Source organism: Chelonia mydas, chromosome 1 (genome assembly GCF_015237465.2).
Source record: "Chelonia mydas isolate rCheMyd1 chromosome 1, rCheMyd1.pri.v2, whole genome shotgun sequence".
Taxonomy (NCBI): domain Eukaryota; kingdom Metazoa; phylum Chordata; order Testudines; family Cheloniidae; genus Chelonia; species Chelonia mydas.
In genome coordinates this window covers 330,217,655-330,234,282 of record NC_057849.1, presented here as the reverse complement: position 1 = coordinate 330,234,282, position 16,628 = coordinate 330,217,655, and the positions used below count along the sequence as shown (strand labels likewise).

The window sequence follows — 16,628 nt, the reverse complement described above, 5'->3', positions numbered from 1 at the left end:
TTTGTTTAGCTTCTCAACAACGACCCTGTCTTCCTTGAATGCTCCTTGAGTACCTTGATTGTCCATTGATCCCACTGATTGTTTGACAGGGTTTCTGCTTCTATTGTACTTAAGAATATTGTTATTTTTTTGTCTTTTGCTAATTGTTCTTCAAATTCTTTTTTGGCCTGCCTAATTATTCTTTTACACTTGGCTTGCCAGAGCTTATGCTGCTTTTCCTCATCAGGCCCTTCTGACCTGAATACATCTAAGTTATCTAAATATTCTTTAATCTGTTCTTTCCCTAATTTGACTGGTACAATTTATGTTTTTAGTTAAGGCTGAGGCAAAATAGGTATGAAACACCTCAGCTTTCTTGATGTTGTCCATAATTAGTTCTCCCTTCCTGCTAAGAAGAGGACACACACTTTTCTTCATCTTTTTCTTGCTCCTAATGTATTTATAGAATGTCTTCTTATTGCTTCTTATGTCCCTTGCTAGGTGTAACTATTTTATGCCTTAGCTTTTGTCAAGGTTCCTTCCCCACTCTGAACTCTAGGGTACAGATGTGGGGATCTGCATGAAAACCTCCTAAGCTTACTTTTACCAGCTTAGGTTAAAATTTCCCCAAGGTACAAACTATTTAACTTTTGCCCTTGGACTTTCGCTGCCACCACCAAACGTCTAACTGGTATATTACTAGGAAAGAGTCCGTTTGGAAACGTCTTTCCCCCCAAAATCGTCCCAAACATTACACCCCCTTTCCTGGGAAAGGTTTGATAAAAATCCTCACCAATTTGCATAGGTGACCACAGACCCAAACCTTTGGACCTTAACAACAATGAAAAAGCATTCAGTTTCTTAAAGGAAGAATTTTAATAGAAGAAAAAGTAAAAAGAATCACCTCTGTAAAATCAGGATGGTAAATACCTTACAGGGTAATTAGATTAAAAACATAGAGAATCCTTCTAGGCAAAATCTTAAGTTACAAAAAGACACAAAAACAGGAATATCCATTCCATTCAGCACAGCTTATTTTCTCAGCCGTTTAAAGGAATCAGAATCTGACACATATCTAGCTAGATTACTTACTAAGTTCTAAGACTCCATTTCTGTTCTGTCCCTGGCAAAAGCATCACACAGACAGAGAGAGAGTCTTTGTTTCTCCCTCCCCCCAGGTTTTGAAAGTATCTTCTCTCCTCATTGGTCATTTTGGTCAGGTGCCAGCGAGGTTATCCTAGCTTCTTAACCCTTTACGGATGAAAGGGTTTTTCCTCTGGCCAGGAGGGATTTTAAAGGTGTTTACCCTTCCCTTTATATTTATGACAGCCTTTCTCATTATGCTCATGTCAGACATTGGCTTCCTGTTTGCTTCCTTGTGCCGTTTAAGGGTCTGTGATTAAATGAAAGTGTTGAATGGTCAGGGTTTCTGAGACCTCTCACTGTATTTCCCACTGCAACAGTTAAGATTGCTGTCATCCCTTGGGTTGAACTCTCCATGACCAGTGTCATGGATTTCTCAATCAAGACATCCTTTGGAGATATGGCAGCGCCCAAGACTAATGACAGGGTGCGATTCAAAACACATATTTATGTGCTCTATTTTTGTTGTTGTTGTTGTTGCAATATAATTTTTTACATTTATTTTTTATTCCAAACAAGATAATTGTGATTAATATTTCTGTAAGGAAGAACGATGCTTCTTTAGTGCTGTCGTTACGGGTAGCTTTGCAAGTGATGTTTTCAGTTTTGTCACTATCCATTTAAGTTCCAATAGTAATAGACATTCTATAGATCATTATTATTATCATGATAATCATGAAGTTTAAGAGATTAAATTAAACAAATAGGACCACTAGGTTTCCAAAACAATACAGCATTATAGTTCTGAGCCATCTCATTTTGAATTTTTTTTTAGCCGTACAAATAAGAAGGTTTCAGAGTAGCAGCCGTGTTAGTCTGTATTCGCAAAAAGAAAAGGAGTACTTGTGGCACCTTAGAGACTAACAAAATTATTTGAGCATAAGCTTTCGTGAGCTACAGCTTATGGTCAAATAAATTTGTTAGTCTCTAAGGTGCCACAAGTACTCCTTTTCTTTTTACAAATAAGAAGGTGCTTTGTTGAAATAGTTGTAGTTCTGAAATGTAATATCAATACTTTTTGATTGTTCATTTGTTATAATGCTAGTGGATTTTAAAATTAAACCTTTTAAAATAAAATTTCTTAGTATGAACATTTAACAATTAAAGTGCAAGAACACCTGTTAAGGGGCCTAGAAGACCTTCATGACCCCTGCTGGAGCACTGTGATCCTACCACACCCCACCCCAGGAAATGAGCAGCGAAGGTGGGTCCTCCAGGCCTGCCTAGAGAGACTGCATGGAAACAGCCAATCAGAGTCCAGCAGGCTCTGATAAAAGGAGCTACAGGGCCTTAGCAGCTCAGTTCCTGGCTGAGAGCAGAGTGTCATGGAAGGGGATCCTGTCTGTGCAAACATGCTTGAGGGATAACCAGAGTTTGGTTCTGATGCATTTCCTTAAAGTGGAAGAGATAGGACTGGAGAAATTTAACCCTGAGGTAAGGGGTGAAGATAAAGGGGCCAGGTGGGAATAGGCCTGGGGAAGTAGCAGCAATGAATTGAAGGGAGCTGTATGTGTTTGGTGTTCGTAAGTCCCTGGGTTGGAACATGCAGTGGGTGAGCCTGTGTTCTCTCACCAGCCACTAGAGAAGTGGTGTAAACCCTGAGAAGAAGGCAAGGTTTGTTTGGAAGCTCAAGCAAATGGCTGAATTTAAAGGGCTCAGAGCTGGGGCTGAAGACCTTGGTGAGGGCAGATAGTGTTTTTGAACTCTCTGCTACCCTGTGTGAAGCAGCTGAAGGACTGATCTGAAGAAGACCTGCCAAGCAAGGCTGATACTTAGTTGGATAGTGGGGCAGGACTGCAGGAACAGGGTTCCTGTGCTTTTGACCTCACACACACACTGCATGTATGAGATCATGTTGCATGGAGGTTGCCATTTTATACAGAAACATGCTGGGGGGATCCTGCTTGTGGGTTGGGGTCACACTGGGGTGGGCGATAGGGGCAGAGTACCTGCACTTACAAAAGCAGGGCTACATGTCTGTTGATAACCTACAGGGGGTGCTAGGAGCAGGGAAAGGCTTACAGTATTGCTTGCAGCAGCAGGAGGTGCCCAAGAGGTGTGTCCCCCATTACACCACCACATATATTATCTTGTCTACAGCAGACAATTTCATATTTTCTTCGATCCCAAAGAGAACAGCCAGTTTCAATAATCTCTTCTTGATGTTTTTCTTAATATTCCAGTGCCTAGAAGTAAATTGCCTGTATTCAAGCTATTCAGTGGCCAGAACTAGCATGGCAATACAGTACTTGATCCTGAATTCATCAGCTCTCTCAGTTGGTTTTATTTTGGTCTGTTTTCGAATTAACAATCTAAGAGGCAATAACATTCACAAAGAGTACAAAACACATAATTCAGTAGGTATAACACTTGCAAATTATCACTTAGCATCAAAGAATTAATTTGTCTGTTTCCCATTGGACTGTCTTTTTTTTTTCTTGCCTCACAGAGGTTTATCTTCCTGTGGGAATGTAAGTGATACCAAGGGCAGCAGGTTTTAAAAGCAGCTGCAGATAACAGTGGTGCAGAAGTATTTGAAGGAATTTTGATATTTCAGCTCTGCTTTGACATCAAAAATGTCTCGAGAAATCTGGTATTCTGCCAATGAAAATACAGGTGACCATTGATTGGTGATTGTTACTTGAAAGCACTGTCTGTGTCCATGTTCTAATAGCTTATAGTAAGTTGTATGAACATAATTAGCTGGAACTCAGCTGTTGTAAATCACCATAGCTCAATCTAGCCCAAGTAGACTATTGTGGATCAAAATACATACGTGACCTCTTTAACAGTTGTAAAACACCATATCTAATGTCAGCCACATTGTTATGGGGAAGGGAATGAGACAGACAGAAAAGGAGATTGCTCTGAGATTCAAGGATACACTCATCTCATACAATACCACGTAATTAGCAGCACAATTTATTATTTCCACACTTGAAAGCTACAGTAAAAGGATTGCAATTCTGCTCCTACCGGAGTCAATGGCAAAACTCCCTTTCTCATCAATGGATATGAGAAGTATACAAGCTTTTCTATGTGTATGTTAAAAAACATGTACTAGAATAAAAATGTATTAAAGTGCAGTAGTTGTAGAGCCTCAGAGCTCGGATACCTCATTGTGAGACTGACTCAGCAAGGTGCTGAGCACCTATTTTAATCCACCAACTGCCTTCTGCTTTCACAGATTTCATTAGGAGTTGATGGCAGACAGCAGCACATTGATAGGGCCGTTAAGTGTCTACAGCAGCAATAACAATGTGCTATATAAAAAATGAAATACAAGTGTGGGCATTCCCTGAAAAGTGACTGACTATGGCCTTCTGAGTTTCCATTTTCATTGTAACTCATTGATTTCCATACTGAATTTATTTGGTTTAGAAATCTAATAGGTGCGTGCTCTAACACCCAGTCCCATAGGCGCACCTTGGATTCTTGCAGTGAAGATGGGTTCTTTTCACACAATGAAAATTCTGCAGGTCCAGTTACACTTCTTTCACTTACATTTTTTTGCAACCTCACTGTGTTCAGATTATGACCTGAGTGATACCTTTGCAAACCCCTAGTGTAGGGGTTACATGAGCCAGATTTCAGTCTCAAGTTATTACAAAACATCATTGTACCAATCTCATCTTGATACATGAGGCAGGGGAACGGGAAAAGCTTCGGCTGCTTTGGATTGTTTGATGTTGTGTATCTCCTCTGTAATTGTGTTTGTAAGTAGCATGATGTGCCCTTTGGAGGAATTTCTTTAGGACCAAAACCAAGTGTTTACATTTTAAATTTTTCCTCTGGGATTTGAGAATATTTGCTAAAATATTAGTTTACCTAAGTAAGACTTAAAACTGTCATTATGCCAATGTTTGTTGATACTTTTAACAAACACACAGGTGGTTGTAGTAATTCTGCTATTAAAGCATTAGACAACCAGGAAACAATACAACTGAAATGGTTGTTGCAAAGCCTGGTCAGTTTTGCAAATGCAGTGGATGGCACAGATTCAGATCCCATTTTGTAAGAAACTTCTAAGTTTGAGAAGCTTTTGATAAATGGTTCCAGTTTTGACCGGTACTTGTTATCAAATGGAAGGTGTTCCAAATCCCAGTATGTCTGCCTAATTTAATAGGGATATTTAGAAATCAGAGTTACATAATTGGCATTTAAAAAGCATATGCACACTGAATAAAATATGAAGATGATCCCTTATGTTAAGTATTAACTTTGCTTGTGGGAAGTCTCTGCAAGTCCTTAATTTGCTGTCTACTTTAATGCAAAACATATATGTATAAAAATCTGAGACATGAAGATCATAGCTGAAGTATTTGAAGTGGTGTAGGGTTATGTAACTGCATTTGCAATATCTTTAGTATGAAAAATGATTTAAAAGCAGTTGAAAAGCTGCTTTGTGGAATCCTCTGGGAAATGGGAATCAAATCAAATGCCAAATGTGGCTCATGGCAATTTTTATCTTGGGCAATGATCATAATAAATGGCTCTCAAACAAAGATACTTGCAATTGGCAGAGGGCAACAATCAGTGGTGCCCTCTATCTCAACTCCCTTTCATCATCCCTGAATTCCAAGCCAATATGAGTTGAGCCAGTAAAAACAAGCAAACTGTGGTGGATGGTGCATAATTGATCATGTGGCAGAGTATGCTGATAACTATGGTGATTTGCAGACCTAAACCATACATCACCATATCCAGAGCCTCAGATCTTAGAATGGTGTCATTGGTGCTTGAGTTACACACTCTCACTTTACATATCATCACTTTATATTATTGGATAGATGCCTTCCAGTCATTGAGATATGGATGCGTGTCTCAGAACAAGCCATGGGTGGGGTTGGAGAAAACACCCCTTCAGGAAAGGAACATAAATTATGTGCTTATTGACAAATATTAGTAATTTTGGAATTGAGACTGCACCCATGGCTAACATCTGCCTGGAATAAGGTAAGGGAAAAGACACTTCCCTCCCCTCCCCTCCCCTCCTCCCACACCCCATAATGAGGGCAGTGAGCTACAACAATAGGAATATGCTCAATCCTTTAAACTAATGTTAAAAGAAGCCCTTTAAGGAGAGTATTCAAACCCCACCCTGGGCAATAGGAGATTAATGAGCTAATGTGTGCTGAAGTGGCCTCATGCCATCACACCAGTGGGAAACCTCGGAATTAGAGGGGGGGAAAGGGAGAAACCCAGTTCAGTTGATGACAGACCAGGGAGGAGAGCAGACCTTAAATCCTCAGCTCCGGGAGAGAGGGCTGGCTGAAGGCAGGATCTCCTTGGATGACTGCTATCTGATGGCCCCCCCTGGAGGAAAGGAGGGCCTGATGCTGACTCACCTGAAGAAGGGACTGTGCCTTTGTTTACTTGTGAATTCTTTTTCAGGGCCACATCCTAACCAGTGCCCTCTGAAGGAGGATTTTTAATGCAGCTGTGGAACCGCTCCTTTGTGTGAATTCCAGTTTGTTTCTGTTTACTGACCCTCGGGAAGGGGCTCGGCCAAAGGGACCGAGACTGGAGTGCACCCTGAGATACCCAGACACTGCCAAGCATAGACCCGGGTGAGAGCTGGGGCCTGGCCGAGGGGTCACCCTGGCATAGAATCCAGGTGACAAGCCCACATTTTCTTACTGTTCCAACTACTTGAACGTAGGTTGTCAGTGTTTTCCCTTTCACTTTATATTAATGTTGTTGGGCTGACTTTTGCAATTTTTCCTAACGATTCCTTCTAGCGTCACTCTGAAAGAGCAATGACTGATCCAGATGGAAATTTGCTTTTGAGAGGCACCTTGTAAAGTTGTATCCGGTGTTAAGGAAATGGCGTGGATTATGCTGCAGCATTTATAGGCTACTGACCAGCAGAAGCAAATCACCTACAACTATTATTTTGACCAAACATATACAATTTACATTGTTTTGAGATGGGCAATCAGTAACAGAAGTCAATTAAAGGGACACAGATCAATTTATAGTTTGTGAGTCAGTTGGATGACTCACAATGTAATTTTTAATATAATTTTTTAGGAGGCACATAAGGTTTTTATTTTAAACTTGGTTTTTTTTCTGTTTTTCTTTTATCCTTTGGCTATTCCTTACATTGTAGATTTTTATATTTAATTTCATACATGTAAATATTTATATAAGCACTTCTAAAACAAGGCAGATATTGGGTACCTACATATAGATATGCTCATTTAAGTGATTTGCCCTAGGTCTGCCAACTCCCAGGGCTGTGCTGTAACCCCCAGAGCTTCTTTTTTTCATATGTGGCTAAACATTACTAGAGGCCGTCTACCCTCCTATAATCCCTAAAGATCACATTAGACTCTCTGGATCAACCTGGATCCTACTGAAAACTGTTCACACTGTGGGTGTCACTATTATTATTTATACTCACTTCCAGAATCTCTTGGTTGAAATGAGATGGTACAAAAATCTGTTACTGTGTTCATCTTTGTGTACCTTAATATCTTGGCAGTCAGTTTTGGCCTCAGATTTCTTTATCAGCAATATGGCAGCCCTTGAGCTTTCACATATGGCAATTCTGTTATGAGTCATCTTATCAGTTCTCATTGTTGAGAGGAAGTATGTCCAAGGGTTAGGGTGTTTGTTTGGGACCGGAAGTTCAATTACCTGCACTGCACAGACTTTCTGCATGACCTTGGGCAAGTCAATCTCTATGGGTCTTTGTGCTCCAACTGTAAAATACTGCCTACTGTAGAGGGATATTGTGAGGCTCAATACATTAAAGGACTGCAAGGTGCTCAAATACTATTGTGTGTGGGTGGTGCGGGGGGACAACTGGGCCAGATGAAGTGATGGTGATTCATTTCTGTTACGCTTCTCAGGGCACCCAGGTCTCCAGTCGCCTTTTTGCCACCTACCCAGGGAGTCTAGTCTATGCCAGCTGGGTGTTACTCCCTAACATGACTGGCTGTTGGCCATTCAAGCACTCTTCTCTGGCCTATACCGCCTCTGCTAGTTGACAATAGCTGCACCCCCGCCCGAGTCCCTTCGAAGTGTCCTGCTCTCCAGCCTGTGATCACCAGAAGTCCCACATCTGTTCCCAAAGGAACAGCATACCCCAGTTTTACCTTAGCCCATTCCTCCTGTCGCACACAGCACTTGAATTTGATTATCATTTTTTTTAAAGGAAATTTATTGAAGAAAGAATAGCGATTCAAATAGAAACAAGTGAGGGAAACAAATGGTAACATACAAAACCAAACCAGGGCCTACACTAATAATCACCTTTCCTATCCAACAAAGTAGATTCTCACCCCAAAGTTCAGTCTTTTGCAGCGCTTGCTAGCTGGAAGGAGCCAGGGCCTATTCTTTCACCTACTGCTCCTCCGTGAATGGATGCAGAGTGTCTTTCTCCACCACGTGATGTGCAGAATCAGACTTTTGGCTTTATTTGCAGACAGGGCCGTCCCCTTATGATCTTTATCCCTTCCGAGTGGCTTCAGTGATCATAGTTTTGTCTTTGAGGGTTTTCCATGGGCTTTTCTGGTTTGTTGCAATGGTAGACAATTGAGCAATACATTACATAATTAGTCAGGGAAGAGTGACAACTCTCTGCCACTTGATTGGGCCATCACTGAGACATATTCCTTGGTGATTCACTTTCACTACAAGATCATAAGAGCATACATTTCAGTATAGTTACATTAATCCTTAACTAGTACCCATACACACATCTCACAATGATTTTACCATTAAGTTGCAAGCTTTCATTAGAGACTTCACATGCTACCCTTTATGGATAAATACCATGAAAGTGGTGTATTGAGCATGTCAGGTCTGAGACAGGAGTTGCTTGTAATAAACAGTGTTGAACCCTTGGCCAGTGGGCCTCTGTACAATGCCAGCTGCAGATCTGACTCATTGTTGTAGCATGTTGGTGACAGTTCTTGTCCTATGTTGTTAAATTCATCTTAACTTTTCCTGGATGACATTTGTCTTTCTGTGATGAACTGTATATCTGTCACTGTACATCTGAACCTGTTGGGAGGTCTTCAGTTAAAACACAATTTTGAAGTTCCCATCTCAGTGTCACTTTCATTGCCCCATTTTATATTGTCCTTGAAATGGTATTGTGTGGCCCAAATTGTGCTATGTAAGGGCAACTTATGACTTCAGTCTTCTTTTGCCATCATTCTTTTGGCTTCAACATGTTTTTCTTGTGTTAGTAGTTTGTTTGATGTTAAAGATGATGGAATTTGGGCTTGGGCTCAGGAAGCCAAGCAGGATGGCAAGTGTCTCTTTCAAGGTGCTCAGTGAGTGCCTTCACCATACATTGAGTGCTATCTTTGGGTTGGGCTTTTGGGCACCTGGGGCAGCTTAGGATGGGGGTTGGAAGAAAGCAAATTTGGCACGGTAGCAAGTGCTTCCTGAAAGGTGCCAAGTGTCCTCAGTTCTCTCAAAAGTCTATATATTTTGGTTAAATATGGCTGCCAAGATGCTGCGGCACTCTGGGCTTTGGGCATGTAGGGATATCCTGGCCATGGCCTTTTCCCTGGAAAGGGGGCCAAGAAGGGGAGGCTGTATGTTATATTGACTCTGTGCCACCCCAGAATTCCAAACACAGGGAGTATTCTCAAGTGGCCCTTCTAGTCAGCGGGAGTGGTACTAAGCAGCCATAGCAGGGTCCGATGAAGTGAGCTGTAGCTCACAAAAGCTTATGCTCAAATAAATTTGTTAGTCTCTAAGGTGCCACAAGTACTCCTTTTTCTTTTTGTCGTAGCAGGGTCGAAGATCTAGACCAGTGAGAATTGAGGCTAGTCAGCACCTCAGAGGAAATGTTCACTAGTTTGTATAATTGGGTCCTTAGGATGCCTTTTCCCTTAGGCCAGGTCTATATTACATAAACCTGAGCGATGCTGTTATACTGCCCTAGCCCCTTCTCCCGCTGACATAGTCCACCTCTGCGAGAGACTGTAGCTAACTGTGCCAACAGGAGACTCTCTCTCCCGTCAGCGGAGTAGTGTCTTCACTGAACCGCTACAGCTGCATCGTTGCAGCATTCTGACTGTAGACCTGCCCTCAGACAATCACTGGTCCCATTAAAATCAATGGCCTAACTCCCACTGACCTCAGCAGGGCCAGGGTTTGGCCCTTAGAGCAAACATCTTACTCCCATTCATTGACATTAGTACAAATTCTGCACTCCAGATGCGGGGATAACAGAGCCACTGGAAAGGTAGAGATTTAAAATATTCATTTCTAGTTTGCTCTTGATAACACATAGCATCCAGGCTTGATAAATTGGCAAAGCTGCTCTAAAGATTTCTTGCCTTTGCAACTAGGTTTCTATTTGCTTGAATGTCTTGGACTCTGTTTAGTTGAAAAAATTTTTTTCAGCGGATACCTAATACCTTTTCCATTCTGATGCATAACTTCTTTCATCAGGGAGACTTTTCTTCGTGGCTGGAACATGGCATTTGTAATCACAAATTCTGAGATCTGTTTCCATCTCTGCTCCTTATCAAGGCTCTTAACCACTCTATGCCTCAGCATTCCCAAATGTAAAATCAAGATAATTACCTTTAGTGCCCTGAGGGATGGCTCAGGGATGTATACATTATTTATTCTAAATGCTGAGTTGATGAAAGGCAACAAAGTACAAAATATTATTATTATTATTGATCTAATTTGTTCAGTGTGTGTGTATATATATATACCTTTTTTTTGTTCCTTCTGGTTTCTTGTACAAAATTGTCCTTCTCAAGGTCAGTCCCTGTAAGGCTGTTGTATAATAAATATTAATTTAGTTGGTGGTTGTATTTATAAGATCCAGCTGTATCTGTCACCCTTTTTAAATGCCTCACTGAAGGATTTTTTTGTTTTGGTTTTTTTTTAAATTCTGTCTGGCTTCATTTTTGGATGTCTCTCAATTCTTCTCAAAGTTGAGCTGCAGCTGTGAAGAGAGAACTCTTTAATCCAGAGGGTTGGGAGTTTAAAAGCACTAAAGCAGTGTGGAAGATCTCGTATAGGCTAGATAATCACGAAGATCCCAAAGTGTCTTGTAGTCATAGAGGGTCCTCATGGCTGAGAGGATGTCAGAAGTCTTGTGAGGAGGTTTACCTGTGTTGTACAGCCTCAATTGCCCAAAGGTGCTGGGGACACAAACAGCTCTTATTATAATCAGAGGTACCAACTGTGCAAAATACTAAACCTACGGGCTGGATGCTGCAAGCTTTTACTCACACGAGTAGTCCTTATTCTCACGCACGTTCCCAATCAAGGTGGCACAACTACTTGTGTAAGAAGAGTTACTCATATGAGTAAAGGCTTGCAAGATTAGCAGTTCAGCCACTTTTATGCTTTGCTTTTTTTTTTTTTAAAAAAAAAAAAGAAAATCCATTTACTGTCAAGTCCTGGTACTGTTCCAAAGACCACACAGCTCTATAAGAGTCTTTCCTTTGGCTTTGGACTGGTGACTTGTTGCTTTTTGATATCATATTGTTCTGGCACCACCATCCCTAACTTTGCTTCTTATACTAAAAGAATGGGCCTAGACCAGGTTCATGGCACTTAAGGTTCTGGCTCCTGGAGTCCCGTGACTAAATGAGAATCTCAACCTCTTCTTTTTAAAGTAAGCTCTAGCCCACGTATCTGTAGATAAAAATGTGAAAAATAAACGTAGCACTCTAAACCTAGAAGGCAAATCATAAGATTCCAAATATATTTATTAAATCTCATTATTTTTAAGCCAATCCCGTAATTTTTTTGTTCCCATCTCATGATTTTTGAATGTGTAGGGTTGAAAATACTACCTTTTTAGTTAATCCTTTATACAAAGGAATCATGTAGTTTGTCAGGCATGTCCTTAACCTCTTTAATAGCCCCCTTTATGCCTAATAGTACAGTGCAGATTCACCCTCTTGCAGGCTTCCAGCTTCTGATATACTTACAAAGGTTTTAAGAAGTGTGTGCTGTGTATTTTCCTTGCTCTCCAAGTTAGACAGTCAGATGAAGAGTCAGTATTTGGCTTAATATGATTGAGTTTTGTTCTCCGCTACATCATCAATTGAAATTGGCAATCATTTCAGTAGGCTGTACATGGGAGAAGCAGGTATCTATTTAGGTACTGATTTTTTGGATTCCCCGGATACCTGACTCCAATGAAGGGAGGTTCTGATACGTATTTCATCATGCCCAAATTCTTGGATGAGAGGTCCTTGAAGGGCAACCCCCACTCAAGATGGAAACTACTGTGCATGTAATTTGTCTTATTTTTAAAAGATCCATAATTCTGGAAGATATAGGCTCATTCACAGTGTGATGGCTGTACAACAAAGCTGAAAACAAGGCACTCATCTACCCAGTAACTAAGAGGTTAAAAGTCTGAAAAGCCCTGTTATGTCCTGTGCAGAACTGATTCATCTTTGCACTTATGTTGCTCTCACTTTGTACTCAAACCCCCCCCCCCCCCCCAAACCTCTATTGTGGTTTAAACCAAACCGGAAAATAATTCTATGTTTAATGGCGGTGTTGATCCCCCCCCCCCCCCCCCCCCCCCCCAAATGGCTCTGCTAGACCCAGAGGACATTGACACTGCATCCTTCTCAAAACAGCTTTCGCTTTTTATGTGTGTTGTGCTAAAGATAAGCTGAGTCCTGGCGTAACACAGGCAGAAAGCTCTGTTAGGTCAGAGCAGCAGCAATTCCAAACCCCTTGGAAATGGTATAGTTAGTGAACATTAACATATTTTAAAATAATAATCTGATATCCTTACTCACCCCAAGCAGTCTGTTACTCCACAAGGGGTCTCAGTGAATCCATTTTAAATATTTATGAAGAATAAAACAGTGATCACCTAATACTCTGAAGTTTGCACACAGGCGAAGAATAAAGCATTAGGAAAAGTTCCACCTTTTATTTAGTTTAAATTCAGTGAAATGTGAGTCCTCGGTCTCCAGCCACAAGACTTACTGCAAACAATGCATGGTATAAGGAATGAGTAGAATGAAGAGAGGAAGGATGGTTTTGTGACCCCAGGAAGTGAATGGGCATTCAAGGGATGTGAGTTCTGATTCAGGCTCTGCTACAGACTTCTTGTGTGACCTTGCACAAGTCCTTTCATCTTTCTGTGCCTCCATTTTCTAGTAACAACATGAATAACAATGCTTACCTAGCTCATAATGGAGTTGTGAAGATAAATGCATTAACGTCTGTGAATTGCTCAGATACTATGGCGACGAGCACTCTAGAAGAGCCTATAAAAGGTCTATAATCTTTGGCTAAGATTTAAAAGGATTTAATTACTCTGTAAGATTGTAAACTTACATGTTATAATGCTTCTGCTTGTTCTCTCAATCTCTCCTTAAAATCTGATCCAGCCATTAAAAAAATAAATTAAAACATCCATCCCAGCAGGGCCATAACTTGGTTGATTACTCCATTGCAATATATCCTTTCTTAAACCTCCTTGAATATCATTTTACACATGCGTTGCACAAAATGTTGATCCAAAATTTAGTTGGACAAGTGACATAAAGAACTCCTCCAAAAGTAATCAAATATATGATTAAAAGAAACCAAAATTTGTTGGAATTGTAAACTAAAAAATCCTTCCCCCCACATCTCTCAATTTTGTACCTTACATGCTAAATCCAAGCAAGCTATACTTCATAGAGTTCATGGGCTGTGCATCAAATGAGGCCGTACACTGGTGATAGGAATCAAAACTAATAAGTTAGTATAGAACAAACATTTGATCGGTCTTCTTCTAGTATGAAACCTACATTTCTGTAGCCGTCGGACACTAAATCACAATAGCTTGAAGCAATAATAATTTTTTAGTGTAGGCCACAATAGCTTCTGGTCTACACTAAAAAATTAGATTGACCTAGCCTACATCACTCAGGGCTGTGAAATTTTGCACCTGTGTGACTTAATCAGGTTGAACTAACCTCCACTGTAGGTACAGCATGATCAATGGAATAATTCTTCCATCGACCTCGCTACCACCTCTTGGAGAGGTGTATTAACTGCATAGATGGGGGAAAAACCCCTTCCATCAGTGGAGAACGTGTCTATACTGCAGTGCTACAGCAGCACGGCTGAAGTGTTGTAGCTTAGATGCCATAGGGTAGACACGACTTTAGAGACGATAACCAAGCTGAACTTATTAACAAATCTTTCAAAACAGGAAACACGGGCTGATAATGAATTGCTGGTAACTGGTGGTTGGTGGAATTTTGTATCCGTAGTACAGTGGCGGTACTTGAAAAAAAAATAATTAATTGCCTTACGTTTCTCATTTAAAGTCTGCAGTTAGCTAACCTCAATATTTGCGGTACTCACGGTATTTCTCATAGGGAAACACAAGAGGAACCAGATATAGAAGAAACCTTTTCTGTTTAACTTAAAACTGGCACATCTATTGGCACCACAGTTGGACGAAACAGTTACATACATTTCCCACCATAGCAAGAAACCTGCTAGTGCAGTATTACAGAAAAGCAAATCCGATTACACATCTGTTAGATCAGATCAATAAACTGAGAAAGTGCTTGCTATGAGTTGCAGTAAATGAAATCCCCTGCTCAATTGTTTGTATCCTCCACCTTTTAATGTCCTGTGTTTTAGATGGAAAGTTCTGTGGGGTGGGGACATGTCACTTACTACATGACTCTGTAGTCCCTGCCAGAAGGGGCCCTGTCCAAGATGAGACCTTATATACTACCCCAATGTAAATGTTTTAATATTAAAATTTGAACATGTTGTACTCATTATGTTCAAGCAGCAGTCTCCCAAATGCTGGATACCAGTTGGTGGAAGATGGAGAAATGGGTGACAACAGATGGCATGTAAGAGAACAATTGGGAAAGATGTTGCTGTCATGGAAACAGACTGCAACAGAGCAAGAAACATGGCATTAGACAGACTGAGGTGGAAACACTATATTGCCATATGTGTCATGAGGCATGGGAGCATCTAATAATAAACAGATTCCCCAGTGCAAGCTTCTTAATGCAACTTGCAAGTATTGATAACAACAATATTATGGATTGCCAGCTGGTGACAACCTTCCGTCACAGATTGTTGCCACGATAGAACCAGTTCCTACACATTCAGAAACATAAGCCTCCTCCATTTGAGGTGCTCCTCTAGCTCCTGGTAGGAGTTGTAGAGTCTTATCCTGTTTGTGAGCCCATCGGTGAAGGGGTTCATAACACACTTAGGCGTGTGTTATGAACCCCTCCCAGTCAAGGGAGGTTTATCCCAAGCATGTGAAGTGCATGGAAGGACAAGTCCCAGTTTGTAAAAACCCATCACTACTGGTCACCAGCAGGGATAGGCCCTGAATCCCGAAAGCTCAAACCTCCATTATTGGAGGTCTCTGGTTCCATTCATGCTGATGACCTGGTGTGGGGTTGCAAAAAGTAAACTAAGTAGAGAGGTACTCACAGCTTCCTCAGCAAACTGTCAGCACAGACCTGGGGGTGGGGGTGTATGCAGGGGGGGGGAAGACTCTAGTTCTTCAAACGGGCTACAGCAGGTGTCTCTCTCTGTGTGTAGGGCAATAGTAGCTGCAGGGTCAGTTGATTAACAGCTTGTGATTTCTGCCTGGAGTTATTCAGACATTAGCCTTTGCCAATAAAACCGGGGAACATTTAATTGGTTAGGCAGGTAGCCCCAAGATACGGCTCCTGAAGTTTCTCTTGCTGTCATCGTGACACTTTTTTTTCGTTTTTGGTGGTGGGGAGGGTTCTTATTTTCTCAATAGCAGGCAAAGGTGCTTCCTGAGGCAGGCTTCCTGCCTATTCTCTGTGCCCACTTATTTTATAGCTGTGTGAAACCATCCAACTCTATGCAGGGAAGCTCTGCATCTTCTGGGAAAGGTTATGCTGCCAGCGGCAGCTCTCAGCATCTGTTTATTGGGTGTCAACTTCACACTTCCTTGTAGTGCCTCTAGAGATTTCCTATCTGCTGCCTTCTTGCCTTAGATGCCAAGGTAATGAGATACCTAGAACATATTTAAAATATAGACACATAACTTGTTCAGTTCGCTCTGATCAGGGTATATGCTGTAATGAAAATAATATTATGGTGAGGTTTGTCCTCTGAGTTCTGTTTGAGTATTTTTTAAACTATTAAACTGTTTCACTCTCTCTTCTCATTTTCCTTTTCAAATGAGTAAAGCTACAGTCGGGTTTTTTAGGTGATTTAAATGCGCTGTTCCTGAGGACCTAGTATTAAAGCAGGGATGCCTGAATGTCTCGGAGCTCACAAAAATGGGTAGCTAAGGCATAATTTTTTTTCAAAAATATGTGAACAATTTTGAATATCCTTTGCACATGCATTCAACACAATAGTGTACACGTACTGAGATCTGTGGGTGCAAATCACCATCTGGACAGCTGGCTGCTGGGATGCTGTCAAATGTGTGATGTGATATCACCCAATGACACAAGCTCCTCTCAGCCTTCAGCCAGAAAATGCAGACTGGAGTTGGAAAAACAGAAACGGACAATACAATCTAAAAG

At 41.1% G+C, this 16,628-nt stretch overlaps 1 protein-coding gene across 13 annotated transcripts in view; it reads left to right on the top strand.

The window, feature by feature from the left end:
* LOC102935534 (semaphorin-3D) overlaps positions 1-16,628 on the top strand; it is a 188,660-nt gene that overhangs the window by 38,716 nt on the left and 133,316 nt on the right. For 2 of the 13 annotated variants that reach the window (XM_037889252.2, XM_037889250.2), the window contains exon 1: positions 2,344-2,556. The exons of 6 other annotated variants lie outside the window; for them this stretch is intronic. In XM_037889252.2, coding sequence (XP_037745180.1) covers positions 2,359-2,556 — 198 coding nt within the window. In that variant the 5' untranslated portion in view covers positions 2,344-2,358. Of the gene's footprint in view, positions 1-2,343; positions 2,557-5,912; positions 6,079-6,516; positions 6,693-6,717; positions 6,740-16,628 lie in introns of those variants that run through there. 5 more of the 13 variants (XM_043552508.1, XM_037889260.2, XM_037889263.2 and 2 more) reach the window with 5 other exon arrangements.